The following is a 25,628-nucleotide window of genomic DNA, read 5'->3' as shown; positions in this document are numbered from 1 at the left end:
TCACCCTGCCATAATCTATTCATAGAGGAGAGTGACTGATGTGCCGCGAGCTCCGCACATCTGCTCTGGAGGGGGCACTTACTTTTGCACCTGTCCGCTCCTCTTACACTGCTCTGGGGGGGGGGGCACTTACTTTTGCACCTGTCCGCTCCTCTTACACTGCTCTGGGGGGGGGGGGGGCACTTACTTTTGCACCTGTCCGCTCCTCTTACACTGCTCTGGGGGGGGCACTTACTTTTGCACCTGTCCGCTCCTCTTACACTGCTCTGGGATTCCTCCGGTTTCTATTAAGGAGCGTGAGAAGTGTGTAATAATGGAGGACAGCTGTGGGGGAGGGGGGTGAATACTTTTTCATCTCATGTCACAGTCCTCCACAACTTGTGTCTGGGAAATAATCAGATCCCATAAATCCCTGCAGGCGTCCTCTCAGCGCCCCTTGTGGCCTCCTCTGGAACTACAGCAGTGAATGTGTTAACCTGATGTGAACCCGAAACTGTATTAATAACGTGGGGGATGTGTGACCTGGTCAGCAGGGTCAGGGGTGCAGGATAGGACGTCACGGGGAGGGGGAGGGGTGACCGTCACCTTTGTCACAACCACAAACTTAAATGTATTTTCTTGAGATTTTCAGCGACAACACAAAGTATCAGAGAATTGTGAAGTGGAAAATGATACAAAGTGATCAACATTGTAATCCAATAATCATGTGACAAGTGTGATGTGCAAAAGTCTTCAGCCCCCCTGTAATATAATGCAAGTCACTGAATGAGGTCATAGATTAGTATGCAGTGAGCTCCCCCTAGTGGTGACAGAAGGCTCTCCTGATGTGTGTGTGTGCGGGGGAGATGTCATATTGGAGGTCCCAACCATATCCGGACCAAGTCCACCCAGACACGACAAATCTCGCCACTTCTGCTCCTTCTCCCCTCTCACAGCATGAAGTCTCACAGACACAAACTGCAGGTGCATCCCCCTCCTCCCGGATTTTGGGTTTTCCCTACTGAATTACGGTAACCCTAGACTTGCTTCACATACTATAGAGAGCCCCCTGCAGGAGATTAGGAGGAGATAATCCTGGGGCTCATAGCGCCTCTCACCTGCCACACGGGGTCGGTGTGTTTGCCAGACTTGGCCGAGCTCATGTACTTCGGCTGAGGAGAGTCGGACTTTAAGTTGAAGATGGCGACATTCCCATCGTAGAAGCCGACGGCCACCAGGTAAGGGTGGTCCCTGTGGATGTCCAGGCACATGATGGCGCTCTCCGTACTGAAGGTGTACTCGGGGTAGGAGGGGTTCTTCAGGGTGTAGAGGAGCAGAAGACCCCTCGTCTGCTTCATGAAGTCATCTGAGGGGACAGAGAAGAGACAATAGGAGGAGCCACCTCTATAGACCGCACCCCTAAGCAGCGCCCCCCTGGAATGGTAGAGGTTACCCAATCAAAACCATGCAATAGAACGTACAATAGGATCTGAACCGCCGTATACACTGTACAGTATACCTGGTGCACAGGAGAGCGCCAGGTAGAGAACAGCATACAGGAGAGCGTCAGGTAGAGCGCAGCATACAGGAGAGCGTCAGGTAGAGCGCAGCATACAGGAGAGCGTCAGGTACAGCGCAGTGTACAGGAGAGCGCCAGGTAGAGAACAGCGTACATGAGAGCGCCAGGTAGAGCACAGTGTACAGGAGAGCGCCAGGTAGAGCACAGTGTACAGGAGAGCGCCAGGTAGAGAACAGCATACAGGAGAGCGTCAGGTACAGCGCAGTGTACAGGAGAGCGCCAGGTAGAGCGCAGCATACAGGAGAGCGTCAGGTACAGCGCAGTGTACAGGAGAGCGTCAGGTACAGCGCAGTGTACAGGAGAGTGCCAGGTAGAGCGCAGCATACAGGAGAGCGTCAGGTACAGCGCAGTGTACAGGAGAGCGCCAGGTAGAGCGCAGCGTACAGGAGAGTGCCAGGTAGAGCGCAGTGTACAGGAGAGTGCCAGGTAGAGCGCAGCGTACAGGAGAGTGCCAGGTAGAGCGCAGCGTACAGGAGAGTGCCAGGTAGAGCGCAGTGTACAGGAGAGCGCCAGGTAGAGCGCAGTGTACAGGAGAGTGCCAGGTAGAGCGCAGCGTACAGGAGAGTGCCAGGTAGAGCGCAGCGTACAGGAGAGTGCCAGGTAGAGCGCAGTGTACAGGAGAGCGCCAGGTAGAGCGCAGTGTACAGGAGAGTGCCAGGTAGAGCGCAGCGTACAGGAGAGTGCCAGGTAGAGCGCAGCGTACAGGAGAGTGCCAGGTAGAGCGCAGTGTACAGGAGAGCGCCAGGTAGAGCGCAGCGTACAGGAGAGTGCCAGGTAGAGCGCAGCGTACAGGAGAGTGCCAGGTAGAGCGCAGCGTACAGGAGAGTGCCAGGTAGAGCGCAGCGTACAGGAGAGTGCCAGGTAGAGCGCAGTGTACAGGAGAGCGCCAGGTAGAGCGCAGTGTACAGGAGAGTGCCAGGTAGAGCGCAGTGTACAGGAGAGCGCCAGGTATATTGTAATGGAGTGATAAGTACAAGTACAATTCCTACAGTGCAGCCTCAGACCCAGCAGACAGGTATACAGCAGAATACAGAATAGAATGATAGAATCCATGGACTGGTGCAGACTGCCACCCTGTGGTCATCGGTAAGTACTGCTGCTAGTAATTGGTGGTCCAATCCTCAGACCCCTTTTAGAGGTTCCGTATACACTATATAAACACACGCCTGTATACAGGTGCCCCCCCAATGCTGCACACGCCTGTACACAGGTTGCCCCTATGCTGCACACGCCTGTACACAGGTTGCCCCTATGCTGCACACGCCTGTATACAGGTGACCCCCTATACTGCACACATATGTAAACAGGTAACCCCCCCTATGCTGCACACGCCTGTACATAGATGTCCCCTATGCTGCACACATATACAGGAGCGGGGAGGTACGTCCTGGTTTCTGACCACTGTGTGATAAGTTGATGCTGACAGCGATGGACATGGCGCTGCCTGGTTCCTGCAGATGACGTGGGCTGATCGCTGCGTGTCCCGGGGGCAGAGACCGGTCATCTGGAACAAGTCTCAGGAAGTTCTGCTCTGATCTGCCAGATGAGCCGGAGAAGGATCCGTGACAGTGCAGTGCAGCCTCGCAGTAATGGCCGACACAGAATACACATAGAGGGGGCAGGATGGAGATCACAGGGGTACCCCGAATACACAGAGGGGGGGGATGGAGATCACAGGGGTACCCCGAATATACATAGAGAGGTCAGGCCGGAGATCACAGGTGTACCCCCAATACACATAGAGGGGGCGGGATGGAGATCGCAGGGGTACATGTCACTTACATGATCCATGGCCCACCGCAAACAGGTCCTTGTACTTGGGGTTCCTGTGAGAAGAGAAGAGACATCAAGGTCTAGGAGGATTGTCTAAGGATGTGAGGAAGGGGTTAATACAGAACTAGTGACATCATCTATTCCCTCTGATATGTACGGACTATACAGTGGACCTGTAGCCACTCATATAACATACATGTCAGCCGGACCTATAGACACTCATATAACATACATGTCAGCCGGACCTATAGACACTCATATAACATACATGTCAGCCGGACCTATAGACACTCATATAACATACATGTCAGCCGGACCTATAGACACTCATATAACATACATGTCAGCCGGACCTATAGACACTCATATAACATACATGTCAGCCGGACCTATAGACACTCATATAACATACATGTCAGCCGGACCTATAGACACTCATATAACATACATGTCAGCCGGACCTATAGACACTCATATAACATACATGTCAGCCGGACCTATAGACACTCATATAACATACATGTCAGCCGGACCTATAGACACTCATATAACATACATGTCAGCCGGCGCTTGACGGTCACCTCACTACTACCCCCTACTGGGTCAAACCAACTTCCTGCAGATACCCCCAGTGGTCAGTAGGTGCCAGCTTCATCATAGCGGACTACCCAGGGGCTCCTCAACATGGCAGCTGCATAGGTTATGGGGCGCTAAGAGAATACCCCAGTGAGACATGCCAGTGCAGGCGGACTACAAGCCCCTGGCTCGATCCCCTCTGGGGTCTGTAATGCTGAAGGGATGTAAGACAAGGGACAAGATCTGACAAAGCTCATTTGGGGGTACACGAGCCCCCACTCATAGTCTAGAGCAGCCGTCCTCCCCTGGGTCAGAGAGGCCGATAATCCAGTAGACGGACTGATGGGGGGCAAGCGGCTTTTATTCCATTACTTCTAGGGAATGGGGGTTCACTATAAGGGTCTAGTTTGTACTTTGGGGGTCTGGTCTGGGGTCGGATTCATTGTAAAGAGTTTGACCTGGGGTCCGATCACATCTCGAGGCCGTTCTTGGATCAGATTAATCCTGCGGCAGGTCTAGTGTCTGCTGAATCCTTTTCTGGAGTCTAATACAGTTTTGGGGTCTGGTGAATTTTTGGGTTTGGGTCTGGGGTCAGATTAATCTTTCATCCTAGACATTATGCACTTGGGGTTTTTAATACGTTTCCCCTACGAGGCCGGCAGTTCTGGGCCGCCATGTGTACGGACCCCCACCACTTATTATTGTGTCTGTGCTCTTATTATGATCAGGCGTCCATTCCAGATCGTTATATATGGTGAAACCTCTGAGCCGACCGCCCAAATTTGCAAGGAAAAGAGGGGTGATCCAACTGCTGTGAAACTACAACTCCCAGCATGCCCATGGCTAAATAAATCCTACCAGAAAGATACCCGGACTCAGCCAATCCCTGCACAGCTAGTGTTATAGTGCGATACCAGCGCTCACCAGCAGAGGGCAGTCACCGCCAGGCGTTTGGCTTTTTCGTACTGGAACTTCCAGAGCGGCAGCAGCGTCCCCTCCTGCTCCCGAAACTCGTCCGCCACATCCTCAAAGTACTTGAAGTCTAGAGAGAAAAGATGCAAGGAAATATATCGGCATCAGTCGCTGCAGCTTTGGAGGTGACTGAGGACACAAACACATATCCACACCAATAATAATACGATAGAATACAATATACAGGCCGCCTGGCCTGGTCCTGCTCACACAGCTGAGGACAGGAGGGGGTTAAGTACTGACACCCTGCACCAAAACACCACAACTCCGACAATGCAGCACAGCAGACGGCGGCCGTATATAAGATCCAGGACATGATGTAATGTGGACGCTTCGTACCTTGTGTGACATCATCAAACGTGTTCTGGTTCACCATGCGCTCCATTATTTTGCTGGATTTCTCCACTTTGGTGATGTCATCGCTCTGCGCCATTATAAGAGAATATAATATATTACAGAGGAGAATCCGCCTCTCCAGGTATAGAGTATATAGCGTACGGCCATGTCTCTCACCTGAGACTCCGCGGCCGGCGCCCTGCGCCTGGACAGCAGCTCCTCCTCCTTCTTAGACCCGGGCGCCTTCTGCTTCTCCTTCAGCTTCTCCTGTTTCTGCAGCTCCTCAACGTAAGCGTCGTAGATCTCCCACTGACATATGGAGGAACGATGGAGATATGAGCGCGCCCAGCCCCGCACCCTGTATATATATAATACTGCTACACTCAGCCCTGCACCCTGTATATATATAATACTGCCACACTCAGCCCTGCACCCTGTATATACATAATACTGCCACGCTCGGCCCCCGCACCATGTATATATAATACTGCCACACTCAGCCCTGCACCGTGTATATATAATACTGCCACACTCAGCCCTGCACCCTGTATATATAATACTGCCACACTCAGCCCCGCACCCTGTATATATATATATATATATATATATATATATATAATACTGCCACGCTCGGCCCCGCACCCTGTATATATAATACTGCCACACTCAGCCCCGCACCCTGTATATATAATACTGCCACACTCAGCCCCGCACCCTGTATATATAATACTGCCACACTCAGCCCCGCACCCTGTATATATATAATACTGTCACACACAGCCCCACACCCTGTATATATATAATACTGCCATGCTCAGCCCCGCACCCTGTATATATAATACTGCCACGCTCAGCCCCGCACCCTGTATATATAATACTGCCGCGCTCAGCCCCGCACCCTGTATATATAATAGTGCCACACTCAACCCCACACCCTGTATATATATATAATACTGCCACGCTCAGCCCCGCACCCTGTATATATAATACTGCCGCGCTCAGCCCCACACCCTGTATATATAATACTGCCACGCTCAGCCCCGCACCCTGTATATATATAATACTGCCACACTCAGCCCCGCACCCTGTATATATATAATACTGCCACACTCAGCCCCGCACCCTGTATATATAATACTGCCACGCTCAGCCCCGCACCCTGTATATATATAATACTGCCACACTCAGCCCTGCACCCTGTATATATAATACTGCCGCACTCAGCCCGAGTCGGTCGCCGAGCATGGACAGCCCGCTTCAAATCATCCCACAGATGTTCAATGATATTCAGGTCTGGGGACTGGGATGGCCATTCCAGAACATTGTAATTGTTCCTCTGCATGAATGCCTGAGGATTTGGAGCGGTGTTTTGGATCATTGTCTTGCTGAAATATCCATCCCCCGGCGTAACTTCAACTTCGTCACTGATTCTTGAACATTATTCTCAAGAATCTGCTGATACTGAGTGGAATCCATGCGACCCTCAACTTTAACAAGATTCCCGATGCCGGCATTGGCCACACAGCCCCAAAGCATGATGGAACCTCCACCAAATTTTACAGTGGGTAGCAAGTGTTTTTCTTGGAATGCTGTTTCTTTTTGGACGCCATGCATAACGCCTTTTTTTATAACCAAACAACTCAATCTTTGTTTCCAAAATGAAGCTGCCTTGTCCAAATGTGCTTTTTCATACCTCAGGCAACTCTATTTGTGGCGTACGTGCAGAAACGGCTTCTTTCTCATCACTCTCCCATACAGCTTCTATTTGTGCAAAGTGCGCTGTATAGTTGACCGATGCACAGTGACACCATCTGCAGCAAGATGATGCTGCAGCTCTTTGGAGGTGTCTGTGGATTGTCCTTGACTGTTCTCACCATTCTTCTTCTCTGCCTTTCTGATATTTTTCTTGGCCTGCCACTTCTGGGCTTAACAAGAACTGTCCCTGTGCTCTTCCATTTCCTTACTATGTTCCTCACAGTGGAAACTGACAGGTTAAATCTCTGAGACAACGTTTTGTATCCTTCCCCTGAACAACTGGCGATGGATATTTCAGCAAGACAATGATCCAAAACACTGCTCCAAATCCTCAGGCATTCATGCAGAGGAACAATTACAATGTTCTGGAATGGCCATCCCAGTCCCCAGACCTGAATATCATTGAACATCTGTGGGATGATTTGAAGCGGGCTGTCCATGCTCGGCGACCATCTAACTTAACTGAACTTGAATTGTTTGTCCAAAATACCTTTATCCAGGATCCAGGAACTGATTAAAAGCTACAGGAAGCGACTAGAGGCTGTTATCTTTGCAAAAGGAGGATCTACTAAATATTAATGTCACTTTTCTGTTGAGGTGCCCATACTTTTGCACCGGTCAAATTTTGGTTTATTGCATAGTGCACATTTTCTGTTAGTACAATAAACCTCATTTCAATCCTGAAATATTACTGTGTCCATCAGTTATTAGATATATCAAACTGAAATGGCTGCTGCAAACACCAAAATATTTAGAACTAAAAATGATTAAGATTAATAGGGGTGCCCAAACTTTTTCATAGGACTGTATACTGTCAGTACCTGATTGGCCCCACGCCCTGTATATATATATATACTGTCAGTATATGATTGGCCCCGCACCCTGTATATATACTGTCAGTACCTGATTGGCCCCGCACCCTGTATATATATATATATATATATATATATATACTGTCAGTACCTGATTGGCCCCACACCCTGTATATATACTGTCAGTACCTGATTGGCCCCGCACCCTGTATATATACTGTCAGTACCTGATTGGCCCCACGCCCTGTATATATACTGTCAGTACCTGATTGGCCCCACACCCTGTATATATACTGTCAGTACCTGATTGGCCCCGCACCCTGTATATATATATATACTGTCAGTACCTGATTGGCCCCACACCCTGTATATATATATACTGTCAGTACCTGATTGGCCCCACACCCTGTATATATATACTGTCAGTACCTGATTGGCCCCACACCCTGTATATATATACTGTCAGTACCTGATTGGCCCCGCACCCTGTATATATACTGTCAGTACCTGATTGGCCCCACGCCCTGTATATATACTGTCAGTACCTGATTGGCCCCACACCCTGTATATATATATATACAGTCAGTACCTGATTGGCCCCGCACCCTGTATATATACTGTCAGTACCTGATTGGCCCCACACCCTGTATATATATACAGTCAGTACCTGATTGGCCCCACACCCTGTATATATATACTGTCAGTACCTGATTGGCCCCGCACCCTGTATATATACTGTCAGTACCTGATTGGCCCCACACCCTGTATATATATATACAGTCAGTACCTGATTGGCCCCGCACCCTGTATATATACTGTCAGTACCTGATTGGCCCCACACCCTGTATATATACTGTCAGTACCTGATTGGCCCCACGCCCTGTATATATATACTGTCAGTACCTGATTGGCCCCGCACCCTATATATATACTGTCAGTACCTGATTGGCCCCACACCCTGTATATATACTGTCAGTACCTGATTGACCCCACACCCTGTATATATATATACTGTCAGTACCTGATTGGCCCCACGCCCTGTATATATACTGTCAGTACCTGATTGGCCCCGCACCCTGTATATATATATACTGTCAGTACCTGATTGGCCCCACGCCCTGTATATATACTGTCAGTACCTGATTGGCCCCACACCCTGTATATATACTGTCAGTACCTGATTGGCCCCGCACCCTGTATATATACTGTCAGTACCTGATTGGCCACACGCCCTGTATATATACTGTCAGTACCTGATTGGCCCCGCACCCTGTATATATACTGTCAGTACCTGATTGGCCCCGCACCCTGTATATATACTGTCAGTACCTGATTGGCCCCACACCCTGTATATATACTGTCAGTACCTGATTGGCCCCGCACCCTGTATATATACTGTCAGTACCTGATTGGCCCCGCACCCTGTATATATACTGTCAGTACCTGATTGGCCCCGCACCCTGTATATATATATATATACTGTCAGTACCTGATTGGTCCCACGCCCTATATATATATATATATACTGTCAGTACCTGATTGGCCCCACACCCTGTATATATACTGTCAGTACCTGATTGGCCCCACACCCTGTATATATATATATACTGTCAGTACCTGATTGGCCCCACACCCTGTATATATACTGTCAGTACCTGATTGGCTCCACACCCTGTATATATACTGTCAGTACCTGATTGGCCCCGCACCCTGTATATATACTGTCAGTACCTGATTGGCCCCGCACCCTGTATATATACTGTCAGTACCTGATTGGCCCCGCACCCTGTATATATACTGTCAGTACCTGATTGGCTCCACACCCTGTATATATACTGTCAGTACCTGATTGGCCCCGCACCCTGTATATATATATATACTGTCAGTACCTGATTGGCCCCACACCCTGTATATATACTGTCAGTACCTGATTGGCCCCGCACCCTGTATATATACTGTCAGTACCTGATTGGCCCCACGCCCTGTATATATATATATACTGTCAGTACCTGATTGGCCCCGCACCCTGTATATATATATATATACTGTCAGTACCTGATTGGTCCCAAGCCCTATATATATATATATATATATATATATATATATATATATACTGTCAGTACCTGATTGGCCCCACACCCTGTATATATACTGTCAGTACCTGATTGGCCCCACACCCTGTATATATATATATATACTGTCAGTACCTGATTGGCCCCACACCCTGTATATATACTGTCAGTACCTGATTGGCTCCACACCCTGTATATATACTGTCAGTACCTGATTGGCCCCACACCCTGTATATATACTGTCAGTACCTGATTGGCTCCACACCCTGTATATATACTGTCAGTACCTGATTGGCCCCGCACCCTGTATATATATATATACTGTCAGTACCTGATTGGCCCCACACCCTGTATATATACTGTCAGTACCTGATTGGCCCCGCACCCTGTATATATACTGTCAGCACCTGATTGGCCCCACACCCTGTATATATATATACTGTCAGTACCTGATTGGCCCCGCACCCTGTATATATACTGTCAGTACCTGATTGGCCCCACGCCCTGTATATATACTGTCAGTACCTGATTGGCTCCACACCCTGTATATATACTGTCAGTACCTGATTGGCCCCACACCCTGTATATATATATATACTGTCAGTACCTGATTGGCCCCACACCCTGTATATATACTGTCAGTACCTGATTGGCCCCACGCCCTGTATATATACTGTCAGTACCTGATTGGCCCCACACCCTGTATATATATATATACTGTCAGTACCTGATTGGCCCCACGCCCTGTATATATATACTGTCAGTACCTGATTGGCCCCACGCCCTGTATATATATACTGTCAGTACCTGATTGGCCCCACACCCTGTATATATATACTGTCAGTACCTGATTGGCCCCACACCCTGTATATATACTGTCAGTACCCGATTGGCCCCACACCCTGTATATATACTGTCAGTACCTGATTGGCCCCACACCCTGTATATATACTGTCAGTACCTGATTGGCCCCGCACCCTGTATATATATATACTGTCAGTACCTGATTGGCCCCACACCCTGTATATATACTGTCAGTACCTGATTGGCCCCGCACCCTGTATATATATATATACTGTCAGTACCTGATTGGCCCCACACCCTGTATATATATACTGTCAGTACCTGATTGGCCCCACACCCTGTATATATATACTGTCAGTACCTGATTGGCCCCGCACCCTGTATATATACTGTCAGTACCTGATTGGCCCCACGCCCTGTATATATACTGTCAGTACCTGATTGGCCCCACACCCTGTATATATATATACAGTCAGTACCTGATTGGCCCCGCACCCTGTATATATACTGTCAGTACCTGATTGGCCCCACACCCTGTATATATATATACAGTCAGTACCTGATTGGCCCCACACCCTGTATATATATACTGTCAGTACCTGATTGGCCCCGCACCCTGTATATATACTGTCAGTACCTGATTGGCCCCACACCCTGTATATATATATACAGTCAGTACCTGATTGGCCCCGCACCCTGTATATATACTGTCAGTACCTGATTGGCCCCACACCCTGTATATATACTGTCAGTACCTGATTGGCCCCACGCCCTGTATATATATACTGTCAGTACCTGATTGGCCCCGCACCCTATATATATACTGTCAGTACCTGATTGGCCCCACACCCTGTATATATACTGTCAGTACCTGATTGACCCCATACCCTGTATATATATATACTGTCAGTACCTGATTGGCCCCACGCCCTGTATATATACTGTCAGTACCTGATTGGCCCCGCACCCTGTATATATATATACTGTCAGTACCTGATTGGCCCCACGCCCTGTATATATACTGTCAGTACCTGATTGGCCCCACGCCCTGTATATATACTGTCAGTACCTGATTGGCCCCGCACCCTGTATATATACTGTCAGTACCTGATTGGCCACACGCCCTGTATATATACTGTCAGTACCTGATTGGCCCCGCACCCTGTATATATACTGTCAGTACCTGATTGGCCCCGCACCCTGTATATATACTGTCAGTACCTGATTGGCCCCACACCCTGTATATATACTGTCAGTACCTGATTGGCCCCGCACCCTGTATATATACTGTCAGTACCTGATTGGCCCCGCACCCTGTATATATACTGTCAGTACCTGATTGGCCCCGCACCCTGTATATATATATATATACTGTCAGTACCTGATTGGTCCCACGCCCTATATATATATATATATATACTGTCAGTACCTGATTGGCCCCACACCCTGTATATATACTGTCAGTACCTGATTGGCCCCACACCCTGTATATATATATATACTGTCAGTACCTGATTGGCCCCACACCCTGTATATATACTGTCAGTACCTGATTGGCTCCACACCCTGTATATATACTGTCAGTACCTGATTGGCCCCGCACCCTGTATATATATATATATATACTGTCAGTACCTGATTGGCCCCACACCCTGTATATATACTGTCAGTACCTGATTGGCTCCACACCCTGTATATATACTGTCAGTACCTGATTGGCCCCGCACCCTGTATATATATATATACTGTCAGTACCTGATTGGCCCCACACCCTGTATATATACTGTCAGTACCTGATTGGCCCCGCACCCTGTATATATACTGTCAGTACCTGATTGGCCCCACGCCCTGTATATATATATATACTGTCAGTACCTGATTGGCCCCGCACCCTGTATATATACTGTCAGTACCTGATTGGCCCCACGCCCTGTATATATACTGTCAGTACCTGATTGGCTCCACACCCTGTATATATACTGTCAGTACCTGATTGGCCCCACACCCTGTATATATATATATACTGTCAGTACCTGATTGGCCCCACACCCTGTATATATACTGTCAGTACCTGATTGGCCCCACGCCCTGTATATATACTGTCAGTACCTGATTGGCCCCACACCCTGTATATATATATATACTGTCAGTACCTGATTGGCCCCACGCCCTGTATATATATACTGTCAGTACCTGATTGGCCCCACGCCCTGTATATATATACTGTCAGTACCTGATTGGCCCCACACCCTGTATATATATACTGTCAGTACCTGATTGGCCCCACACCCTGTATATATACTGTCAGTACCCGATTGGCCCCACACCCTGTATATATACTGTCAGTACCTGATTGGCCCCACACCCTGTATATATACTGTCAGTACCTGATTGGCCCCGCACCCTGTATATATATATACTGTCAGTACCTGATTGGCCCCACACCCTGTATATATACTGTCAGTACCTGATTGGCCCCACGCCCTGTATATATACTGTCAGTACCTGATTGGCCCCACACACTGTATATATACTGTCAGTACCTGATTGGCCCCACACCCTGTATATATACTGTCAGTACCTGATTGGCCCCACACCCTGTATATATATATATACTGTCAGTACCTGATTGGCCCCACGCCCTGTATATATACTGTCAGTACCTGATTGGCCCCACGCCCTGTATATATACTGTCAGTACCTGATTGGCCCCACACCCTGTATATATACTGTCAGTACCTGATTGGCCCCGCACCCTGTATATATACTGTCAGTACCTGATTGGCCCCACACCCTGTATATATACTGTCAGTACCTGATTGGCCCCACACCCTGTATATATACTGTCAGTACCTGATTGGCCCCACGCCCTGTATATATACTGTCAGTACCTGATTGGCCCCACACCCTGTATATATACTGTCAGTACCTGATTGGCCCCACACCCTGTATATATACTGTCAGTACCTGATTGGCCCCACACCCTGTATATATATACTGTCAGTACCTGATTGGCCCCACACCCTGTATATATATACTGTCAGTACCTGATTGGCCCCACACCCTGTATATATACTGTCAGTACCTGATTGGCCCCACACCCTGTATATATATACTGTCAGTACCTGATTGGCCCCACACCCTGTATATATACTGTCAGTACCTGATTGGCCCCGCACCCTGTATATATACTGTCAGTACCTGATTGGCCCCACACCCTGTATATATATACTGTCAGTACCTGATTGGACCCACACCCTGTATATATACTGTCAGTACCTGATTGGCCCCGCACCCTGTATATATACTGTCAGTACCTGATTGGCCCCACACCCTGTATATATATACTGTCAGTACCTGATTGGCCCCACACCCTGTATATATATACTGTCAGTACCTGATTGGCCCCACACCCTGTATATATATACTGTCAGTACCTGATTGGCCCCACGCCCTGTATATATATACTGTCAGTACCTGATTGGCCCCACACCCTGTATATATATACTGTCAGTACCTGATTGGCCCCACACCCTGTATATATACTGTCAGTACCTGATTGGCCCCACACCCTGTATATATACTGTCAGTACCTGATTGGCCCCACACCCTGTATATATATATACTGTCAGTACCTGATTGGCCCCGCACCCTGTATATATACTGTCAGTACCTGATTGGCCCCACACCCTGTATATATATACTGTCAGTACCTGATTGGCCCCACACCCTGTATATATATACTGTCAGTACCTGATTGGCCCCACACCCTGTATATATATACTGTCAGTACCTGATTGGCCCCACACCCTGTATATATATACTGTCAGTACCTGATTGGCCCCACACCCTGTATATATATACTGTCAGTACCTGATTGGCCCCACACCCTGTATATATACTGTCAGTACCTGATTGGCCCCGCACCCTGTATATATATACTGTCAGTACCTGATTGGCCCCACACCCTGTATATATACTGTCAGTATCTGATTGGCCCCACGCCCTGTATATATATACTGTCAGTACCTGATTGGCCCCACACCCTGTATATATATACTGTCAGTACCTGATTGGCCCCACACCCTGTATATATACTGTCAGTACCCGATTGGCCCCACACCCTGTATATATACTGTCAGTACCTGATTGGCCCCACACCCTGTATATATACTGTCAGTACCTGATTGGCCCCGCACCCTGTATATATATATACTGTCAGTACCTGATTGGCCCCACACCCTGTATATATACTGTCAGTACCTGATTGGCCCCGCACCCTGTATATATATATATACTGTCAGTACCTGATTGGCCCCACACCCTGTATATATATACTGTCAGTACCTGATTGGCCCCACACCCTGTATATATATACTGTCAGTACCTGATTGGCCCCGCACCCTGTATATATACTGTCAGTACCTGATTGGCCCCACGCCCTGTATATATACTGTCAGTACCTGATTGGCCCCACACCCTGTATATATATATACAGTCAGTACCTGATTGGCCCCGCACCCTGTATATATACTGTCAGTACCTGATTGGCCCCACACCCTGTATATATATATACAGTCAGTACCTGATTGGCCCCACACCCTGTATATATATACTGTCAGTACCTGATTGGCCCCGCACCCTGTATATATACTGTCAGTACCTGATTGGCCCCACACCCTGTATATATATATACAGTCAGTACCTGATTGGCCCCGCACCCTGTATATATACTGTCAGTACCTGATTGGCCCCACACCCTGTATATATACTGTCAGTACCTGATTGGCCCCACGCCCTGTATATATATACTGTCAGTACCTGATTGGCCCCGCACCCTATATATATACTGTCAGTACCTGATTGGCCCCACACCCTGTATATATACTGTCAGTACCTGATTGACCCCACACCCTGTATATATATATACTGTCAGTACCTGATTGGCCCCACGCCCTGTATATATACTGTCAGTACCTGATTGGCCCCGCACCCTGTATATATATATACTGTCAGTACCTGATTGGCCCCACGCCCTGTATATATACTGTCAGTACCTGATTGGCCCCACGCCCTGTATATATACTGTCAGTACCTGATTGGCCCCGCACCCTGTATATATACTGTCAGTACCTGATTGGCCACACGCCCTGTATATATACTGTCAGTACCTGATTGGCCCCGCACCCTGTATATATACTGTCAGTACCTGATTGGCCCCGCACCCTGTATATATACTGTCAGTACCTGATTGGCCCCACACCCTGTATATATACTGTCAGTACCTGATTGGCCCCGCACCCTGTATATATACTGTCAGTACCTGATTGGCCCCGCACCCTGTATATATACTGTCAGTACCTGATTGGCCCCACGCCCTGTATATATACTGTCAGTACCTGATTGGCCCCACACCCTGTATATATACTGTCAGTACCTGATTGGCCCCACACCCTGTATATATATATATACTGTCAGTACCTGATTGGCCCCACACCCTGTATATATACTGTCAGTACCTGATTGGCTCCACACCCTGTATATATACTGTCAGTACCTGATTGGCCCCGCACCCTGTATATATATATATATATACTGTCAGTACCTGATTGGCCCCACACCCTGTATATATACTGTCAGTACCTGATTGGCTCCACACCCTGTATATATACTGTCAGTACCTGATTGGCCCCGCACCCTGTATATATATATATACTGTCAGTACCTGATTGGCCCCACACCCTGTATATATACTGTCAGTACCTGATTGGCCCCGCACCCTGTATATATACTGTCAGTACCTGATTGGCCCCACGCCCTGTATATATATATATACTGTCAGTACCTGATTGGCCCCGCACCCTGTATATATACTGTCAGTACCTGATTGGCCCCACGCCCTGTATATATACTGTCAGTACCTGATTGGCTCCACACCCTGTATATATACTGTCAGTACCTGATTGGCCCCACACCCTGTATATATATATATACTGTCAGTACCTGATTGGCCCCACACCCTGTATATATACTGTCAGTACCTGATTGGCCCCACGCCCTGTATATATACTGTCAGTACCTGATTGGCCCCACACCCTGTATATATATATATACTGTCAGTACCTGATTGGCCCCACGCCCTGTATATATATATACTGTCAGTACCTGATTGGCCCCACGCCCTGTATATATATACTGTCAGTACCTGATTGGCCCCACACCCTGTATATATATACTGTCAGTACCTGATTGGCCCCACACCCTGTATATATACTGTCAGTACCCGATTGGCCCCACACCCTGTATATATACTGTCAGTACCTGATTGGCCCCACACCCTGTATATATACTGTCAGTACCTGATTGGCCCCGCACCCTGTATATATATATACTGTCAGTACCTGATTGGCCCCACACCCTGTATATATACTGTCAGTACCTGATTGGCCCCACGCCCTGTATATATACTGTCAGTACCTGATTGGCCCCACACACTGTATATATACTGTCAGTACCTGATTGGCCCCACACCCTGTATATATACTGTCAGTACCTGATTGGCCCCACACCCTGTATATATATATATACTGTCAGTACCTGATTGGCCCCACGCCCTGTATATATACTGTCAGTACCTGATTGGCCCCACGCCCTGTATATATACTGTCAGTACCTGATTGGCCCCACACCCTGTATATATACTGTCAGTACCTGATTGGCCCCGCACCCTGTATATATACTGTCAGTACCTGATTGGCCCCACACCCTGTATATATACTGTCAGTACCTGATTGGCCCCACACCCTGTATATATACTGTCAGTACCTGATTGGCCCCACGCCCTGTATATATACTGTCAGTACCTGATTGGCCCCACACCCTGTATATATACTGTCAGTACCTGATTGGCCCCACACCCTGTATATATACTGTCAGTACCTGATTGGCCCCACACCCTGTATATATATACTGTCAGTACCTGATTGGCCCCACACCCTGTATATATATACTGTCAGTACCTGATTGGCCCCACACCCTGTATATATACTGTCAGTACCTGATTGGCCCCACACCCTGTATATATATACTGTCAGTACCTGATTGGCCCCACACCCTGTATATATACTGTCAGTACCTGATTGGCCCCGCACCCTGTATATATACTGTCAGTACCTGATTGGCCCCACACCCTGTATATATATACTGTCAGTACCTGATTGGACCCACACCCTGTATATATACTGTCAGTACCTGATTGGCCCCGCACCCTGTATATATACTGTCAGTACCTGATTGGCCCCACACCCTGTATATATATACTGTCAGTACCTGATTGGCCCCACACCCTGTATATATATACTGTCAGTACCTGATTGGCCCCACACCCTGTATATATATACTGTCAGTACCTGATTGGCCCCACGCCCTGTATATATATACTGTCAGTACCTGATTGGCCCCACACCCTGTATATATATACTGTCAGTACCTGATTGGCCCCACACCCTGTATATATACTGTCAGTACCTGATTGGCCCCACACCCTGTATATATACTGTCAGTACCTGATTGGCCCCACACCCTGTATATATATATACTGTCAGTACCTGATTGGCCCCGCACCCTGTATATATACTGTCAGTACCTGATTGGCCCCACACCCTGTATATATATACTGTCAGTACCTGATTGGCCCCACACCCTGTATATATATACTGTCAGTACCTGATTGGCCCCACACCCTGTATATATATACTGTCAGTACCTGATTGGCCCCACACCCTGTATATATATACTGTCAGTACCTGATTGGCCCCACACCCTGTATATATATACTGTCAGTACCTGATTGGCCCCACACCCTGTATATATACTGTCAGTACCTGATTGGCCCCACACCCTGTATATATACTGTCAGTACCTGATTGGCCCCACACCCTGTATATATATATACTGTCAGTACCTGATTGGCCCCACACCCTGTATATATACTGTCAGTATCTGATTGGCCCCACACCCTGTATATATATACTGTCAGTACCTGATTGGCTCCACACCCTGTATATATATACTGTCAGTACCTGATTGGCCCCACACCCTGTATATATATATACAGTCAGTACCTGATTGGCGGTGCTGGAGAAGGCGGCCCGGGGAGGGGGCTCAGTCTGGGAGGCTCTTTCCTGGAACAGATGATATACAGTATTACTGAGCAGATGATGTCTGGTGACCCCGAGTGCTATAACCCCCCCCCCCATCAGATACGGGGTAGATAAGAGGGGGCACTCACCCGCAGGGGGTTGTTGTAGGTCTGTGACGCCCTCTCACTGAAGTTGAACTGGTTGGTCAGTTTCCGCTCCTTTCTGCTTTTGGCGAGTTCTTCACCTTCAGTCCCTTCATCAGCAGCGGCCTGAGGACACCATTACATATACAGTACTGAGGCAGCTGCGGATTGTGAGGTTCTGCAGCAGCTGAGGTGTGTATTATGAGGTTCTGCAGCAGCTGAGGTGTGTATTATGAGGTTCTGCAGCAGCTGAGGTGTGTATTATAAGATTCTGCAGCAGCTGAGGTGTGTATTATGAGGTTCTGCAGCAGCTGAGGTGTGTATTATGAGGTTCTGCAGCAGCTGAGGTGTGTATTATGAGGTTCTGCAGCAGCTGTGGTGTGTATTATAAGATTCTGCAGCAGCTGAGGTGTGTATTATGAGGTTCTGCAGCAGCTGTGGTGTGTATTATAAGATTCTGCAGCAGCTGAGGTGTGTATTATGAGGTTCTGCAGCAGCTGAGGTGTGTATTATAAGATTCTGCAGCAGCTGAGGTGTGTATTATGAGGTTCTGCAGCAGCTGTGGTGTGTATTATAAGATTCTGCAGCAGCTGAGGTGTGTACAATGAGGTTCTGCAGCAGCTGTGGTGTGTACTATGAGGTTTTGCAGCAGCTGAGGTGTGCACTATGAGGTTCTGCAGCAGCTGAGGTGTGTATTATGAGGTTCTGCAGCAGCTGTGGTGTGTACTATGAGGTTCTGCAGCAGCTGAGGTGTGTACTATGAGGTTCTGCAGCAGCTGAGGTGTGTATTATGAGGTTCTGCAGCAGCTGTGGTGTGTACTATGAGGTTCTGCAGCAGCTGAGGTGTGTACTATGAGGTTCTGCAGCAGCTGAGGTGTGTATGATGAGGTTCTGCAGCAGCTGAGGTGTGTATGATGAGGTTCTGCAGCAGCTGTGGTGTGTACTATGAGGTTCTGCAGCAGCTGAGGTGTGTACTATGAGGTTCTGCAGCAGCTGAGGTGTGTATTATGAGGTTCTGCAGCAGCTGAGGTGTGTACTATGAGGTTCTGCAGCAGCTGAGGTGTGTATGATGAGGTTCTGCAGCAGCTGAGGTGTGTACGATGAGGTTCTGCAGCAGCTCCTCCTCCTCTATAGACAGATATAAGTGATGCCTATACATTACCACAGGCTCGCCTCTCCCGTCCTTATCGGCCTCTCCAGCCTCGGCGGAGTCGCCTGCTGTGGTCTCTGGGGGGTGTAATATACATGTTATTAGGAGCAGTATATAATACATATATACTAGACTCTCCTCCCCTCAGGCCCAATCCACTACATGACAGTGGTTGTCAGTGGTCGGAGACCCCCTTTAAGCTGTATACATATACGCCTTGCTGATAGGCTGCTGCCCATGGGGGATGGGTCGCTGTGGATGACCGGTCTATGGCGTCCTCACCCTCAATGACTCCCATCCGCGCCCGCTGTCTCCGCGCCTCGTCCGAGTCTTTATGTAACATGTTCCCATCCAGGGAGAAGTGGACGGCCAGCTGGTCCACGATGCTGATGGGCTTGTACGCGCGTTCCTGCATCGTATAGAGAGGGGAGAGGTCATCAGTGTACGCCGTATACACCTGTATATTACACATACCGTATATAGATATAGATATGATAACCTGGGGGCAGCTGTGGCCCCCCCTCATGTTATGCCCCTGCCTGGGGGCCAGACTGTCAGACTAGAAGTTTCGGCAGGCCCCTCCCACTACTCACTTTGAAGCTGTATCGGACGATGTTCTGCGGGGCGTGCGGGTTATTGGCGGTCAGTATACGGGTAAATTCTTCCTTCAGCTCCTGTAAACATAAAGAAATCCGGGTAAATGTGCGGCCCGCGATGTTCTAGAGCCGCCGCGACCGCGGAGTCCTGCCGAGAACACTGAATAATTCACACAAGCCATCTGCCAAGTGTGACCGCTAGAAGGCGACTGCGGGGGGCGCTCACTGTCACACATTATATACATGGAGCTGGCCCCTGTACATCTGCCCTTCTGTCCCTCGGATTGGTCAGGACTTCTGCGCTCCTTTACTATCGGGGGTTCTTCAGGGTGCAGGCTGTCTACCGAATGTCTCTGCAGTTTATGGACGGCCTGTCAGTCTGTCTCTGCTGTCTGTCTAATGTCAGTGTCAGTCAGATGTCTCTGTGGCTGGTCAGTCAGATGTCTCTCGTGTCAGTCAGATGTCTCTCGTGTCACTCAGATGTCTCTGCAGTTGGTCAGTCAGATGTCTCTCTTATGTCAGTCAGATGTCTCTCTTATGTCAGTCAGATGTCTCTCTTATGTCAGTCAGATGTCTCTCTTATGTCAGTCAGATGTCTCTCTTATGTCAGTCAGATGTCTCTCTTATGTCAGTCAGATGTCTCTCTTATGTCAGTCAGATGTCTCTCTTGTCAGTCAGATGTCTCTCGTTTCACTCAGATGTCTCTGCAGTTGGTCAGTCAGATGTCTCTCGTGTCAGTCAGATGTCTATTGTATTAGCCAGGTGTCTCTGTGGCTGGTCAGTCAGGTGTCTCTGTGGCTGGTCAGTCAGATGTCTCTCGTGTCAGTCAGATGTCTATTGTATTAGCCAGGTGTCTCTGTGGCTGGTCAGTCAGGTGTCTCTCGAGTTACTCATATATCTCTCTTATGTCAGTCAGATGTCTCTCTTGTCACTCAGATGTCTCTGTGGTTGGTCAGTCAGCTGTCTCTCGTGTCACTCAGATGTCTCTCTTGTCTGTCAGCTGTCTCTCGTGTCACTCAAATGTCTCTGTGGCTGGCCAGTTAGATGTCTCTGTGGTTGGTCACTCAGATGTCTCTCTTAAGTCAATCAGATGTCTCCCGTGTCACTCAGATGTCTCTGGTGTCACTCAGATGTCTCTGTAGCTGGTCAGTCAGATGTCTCTTGTGTCACTCAGATGTCTCTCGTGTCACTCAGATGTCTCTCGTGTCACTCAGATGTCTCTCGTGTCACTCAGATGTCTCTGTGGTTGGTCTGTCAGATGTCTCTCGTGTCACTCAGATGTCTCTGTGGTTGGTCTGTCAGATGTCTCTCGTGTCACTCAGATGTCTCTGTAGCTGGTCAGTCAGATGTCTCTTGTGTAACTCAGATGTCTCTGTGGTTGGTCACTCAGATGTCTCTCTTGTGTCACTCAGATGTCTCTCGTGTCACTCAGATGTCTCTGTGGCTGGTCACTCAGATGTCTCTCTTATGTCAGTCAGATGTCTCTCGTGTCACTCAGATGTCTCTCTTGTGTCACTCAGATGTCTCTGTGGCTGGTCACTCAGATGTCTCTCGGGTCACTCAGATGTCTCTCGGGTCAGTCAGATGTCTCTCGTGTCACTCAGATGTCTCTCGGGTCAGTCAGCTGTCTCTCGTGTCACTCAGCTGTCTCTGCCGTTGCGCACTCACCAGTGTCCAGCCCTCCTTGATAATAATTCCCTCCCGCTCGCTGCCCACCTGGATTACTACATCCATGCGGAGCTCTCAGTCCAGTGACAGGACACCCCCTCTCCAGCAGGGGGCAGTATGAGGCGGCATGTAGGTAGTTACCTGACTGTACACTCACCGCCTCAGATAACTCCAGCTGGTCCGGAGGCTTCACCAGGGTCTTGGCCTGCGTCCATTCATCGGCTCCGTCCCCCATGTCTGTGGAGTCATCTTCATCCTGACATAGGACGGCATCATCAATGAGGACAGAGGTGACAATAGAAGGATGGCAGATATATGCAGCTCTGGTGGTGAACCAGATGGGGGCGCTCACCACTTACTAATCTTACAACTTCCTCTGGTACCAGAACTTAACCTGACATATAAAGGGGTCAGCCCTGGCTGATTCCATCCAAACACAGTGCCACACCTGTCTACTGGTAGAATATGGTATTACCATTTACTTCTATGGAGCCAAGCTGCATTACCGGACACAACCTATGGACAGGCGTGGCGCTGTTACTGGAAAATAGTGGCAAAGTTTATTCAATCCTCAACGTGCACTAGAAAGGAGAACCCTGCGCCTTCTCTATGGGGTCGGGGAGCTTCTTGGCTTATATGTCATTGCTCCAAACCAGTGTCCGCCATATTGCTGCCACGTCCCTGAGAGGGCTGTTAGTGAATGACCGCTATACCATGACCAGCCTGAAGCAACTGGTTAAAGGAGAACTCTGGGCAAATCTGAGGCCATAGGGCCGGCTCCCCACCCACCCCCGCTCTGCTCTATCCCTTTGGTGTTGGATGGGGTCGCGGCCGGGGCAATGTGGGGTCAGTCACCAAACCTCCCCAATCGTAACTTTATGGGTCTTGTGCGCTGGGACAGAAGAGAATCCTTCCCCAAACTGAGCCCATAAAGGTGGAAGCCATAACTGTCCACAATGTCTGGCACTAAGGTGACCCCTGAAAACCATCCCCATAGCACTACCCCTCCTCCATATATATATATTGGTCTACCCCTCATGTCCTCACCCCTCCTCCATATATATATATTGGTCTACCCCACATGTCCTCACCCCTCCTCCATATATATATTGGTCTACCCCACATGTACTCACCCTCCTCCATATATATATATTGGTCTACCCCACATGTCCTCACCCCTCCTCCATATATATATTGGTCTACCCCACATGTACTCACCCTCCTCCATATATATATATTGGTCTACCCCACATGTCCTCACCCCTCCTCCATATATATATATTGGTCTACCCCACATGTCCTCACCCCTCCTCCATATATATATTGGTCTACCCCACATGTACTCACCCTCCTCCATATATATATATTGGTCTACCCCACATGTCCTCACCCCTCCTCCATATATATATTGGTCTACCCCACATGTCCTCACCCCTCCTCCATATATATATTGGTCTACCCCACATGTCCTCACCCCTCCTCCATATATATATATATTGGTCTACCCCACATGTCCTCACCCCTCCTCCATATATATATATTGGTCTACCCCTCATGTCCTCACCCCTCCTCCATATATATATTGGTCTACCCCTCATGTCCTCACCCCTCCTCCATATATATATTGGTCTACCCCTCATGTCCTCACCCCTCCTCCATATATATATTGGTCTACCCCTCATGTCCTCACCCCTCCTCCATATATATATTGGTCTACCCCTCATGTCCTCACCCCTCCTCCATATATATATTGGTCTACCCCTCATGTCCTCACCCTCCTCCATATATATATATTGGTCTACCCCTCATGTCCTCACCCCTCCTCCATATATATATTGGTCTACCCCTCATGTCCTCACCCCTCCTCCATATATATATATTGGTCTACCCCACATGTCCTCACCCCTCCTCCATATATATATTGGTCTACCCCTCATGTCCTCACCCCTCCTCCATATATATATTGGTCTACCCCTCATGTCCTCACCCTCCTCCATATATATATATTGGTCTACCCCTCATGTCCTCACCCCTCCTCCATATATATATTGGTCTACCCCTCATGTCCTCACCCCTCCTCCATATATATATTGGTCTACCCCTCATGTCCTCACCCCTCCTCCATATATATATTGGTCTACCCCTCATGTCCTCACCCCTCCTCCATATATATATATTGGTCTACCCCACATGTCCTCACCCCTCCTCCATATATATATTGGTCTACCCCTCATGTCCTCACCCCTCCTCCATATATATATTGGTCTACCCCTCATGTCCTCACCCCTCCTCCATATATATATTGGTCTACCCCTCATGTCCTCACCCCTCCTCCATATATATATTGGTCTACCCCTCATGTCCTCACCCCTCCTCCATATATATATTGGTCTACCCCTCATGTCCTCACCCTCCTCCATATATATATTGGTCTACCCCTCATGTCCTCACCCCTCCTCCATATATATATTGGTCTACCCCACATGTCCTCACCCCTCCTCCATATATATATATTGGTCTACCCCTCATGTCCTCACCCCTCCTCCATATATATATTGGTCTACCCCTCATGTCCTCACCCCTCCTCCATATATATATTGGTCTACCCCTCATGTCCTCACCCCTCCTCCATATATATATTGGTCTACCCCTCATGTCCTCACCCTCCTCCATATATATATTGGTCTACCCCTCATGTCCTCACCCTCCTCCTGGTTATGGCCTTCATCGGCTTGGAGACATTCTGCTTCTGAGACTGAACAGGAGCGACACCCTGTGGAGGTACAAGATGGCCGACAGTCAACAAGCTGTCAGATAAAGGGGGCAGGTACAGAGGGGGGAGGTTCTAGATGAGGTGGAAGGTTCTAGATGACCTGGGGGGGGGGTTCTCTTGGAACGTTACCTGCTTGGCTCTGGTCGGCATGGTCCTGGCACTCTCTGGACGGTGAGGAAAGCTGAAGCAAACACAAGAGAGAAGCTCAGGGGCAGCTCTAGATATCTGTCAGAACAAGGGAAAGAATTTGTAAGAATATTCCAAAATGGGAAAGTTTAACCCCCCCCCCCTCCACACCACCACCACCACCCACCCTGCCTGACCCCAACAATACATGAGGGGTGCACAGAGTCCAATAATTCTATTCTCTTTGTTTTAGGAGGACAAGGTACTGTATATGGGGGACGTGTCAGGCACTATATATAAGTGCTATGGTACTGTATATGGGGGATGTGTCAGGCGCTGTATATAAGGGGCATGGTACTGTATATGGGGGTGT

General features: G+C 48.5%; 1 protein-coding gene across 1 annotated transcript in view; it reads right to left on the bottom strand.

The window, feature by feature from the left end:
- DNAI1 (dynein axonemal intermediate chain 1) overlaps window positions 1–25,308 on the bottom strand; it is a 68,047-nt gene extending 42,739 nt beyond the window's left edge. Inside the window, exons 1-13 of the mRNA XM_075262254.1 lie at window positions 25,259–25,308; window positions 25,061–25,129; window positions 22,514–22,612; window positions 20,686–20,766; window positions 20,375–20,501; window positions 20,105–20,169; window positions 18,949–19,068; window positions 18,782–18,841; window positions 5,393–5,524; window positions 5,219–5,303; window positions 4,832–4,949; window positions 3,341–3,384; window positions 1,098–1,345 (exon numbers count right to left, since the gene is read on the bottom strand). Coding sequence (XP_075118355.1) covers window positions 1,098–1,345; window positions 3,341–3,384; window positions 4,832–4,949; window positions 5,219–5,303; window positions 5,393–5,524; window positions 18,782–18,841; window positions 18,949–19,068; window positions 20,105–20,169; window positions 20,375–20,501; window positions 20,686–20,766; window positions 22,514–22,612; window positions 25,061–25,129; window positions 25,259–25,279 — 1,269 coding nt within the window. The 5' untranslated portion in view covers window positions 25,280–25,308. The remainder of the gene's footprint in view (window positions 1–1,097; window positions 1,346–3,340; window positions 3,385–4,831; window positions 4,950–5,218; window positions 5,304–5,392; window positions 5,525–18,781; window positions 18,842–18,948; window positions 19,069–20,104; window positions 20,170–20,374; window positions 20,502–20,685; window positions 20,767–22,513; window positions 22,613–25,060; window positions 25,130–25,258) is intronic.
- Window positions 25,309–25,628: the final 320 nt, after the last annotated feature.

Source organism: Leptodactylus fuscus, chromosome 1 (genome assembly GCF_031893055.1).
Source record: "Leptodactylus fuscus isolate aLepFus1 chromosome 1, aLepFus1.hap2, whole genome shotgun sequence".
NCBI classification, from domain to species: Eukaryota; Metazoa; Chordata; class Amphibia; order Anura; family Leptodactylidae; genus Leptodactylus; species Leptodactylus fuscus.
This window is presented reverse-complemented; position numbering and strand designations above follow the sequence as displayed.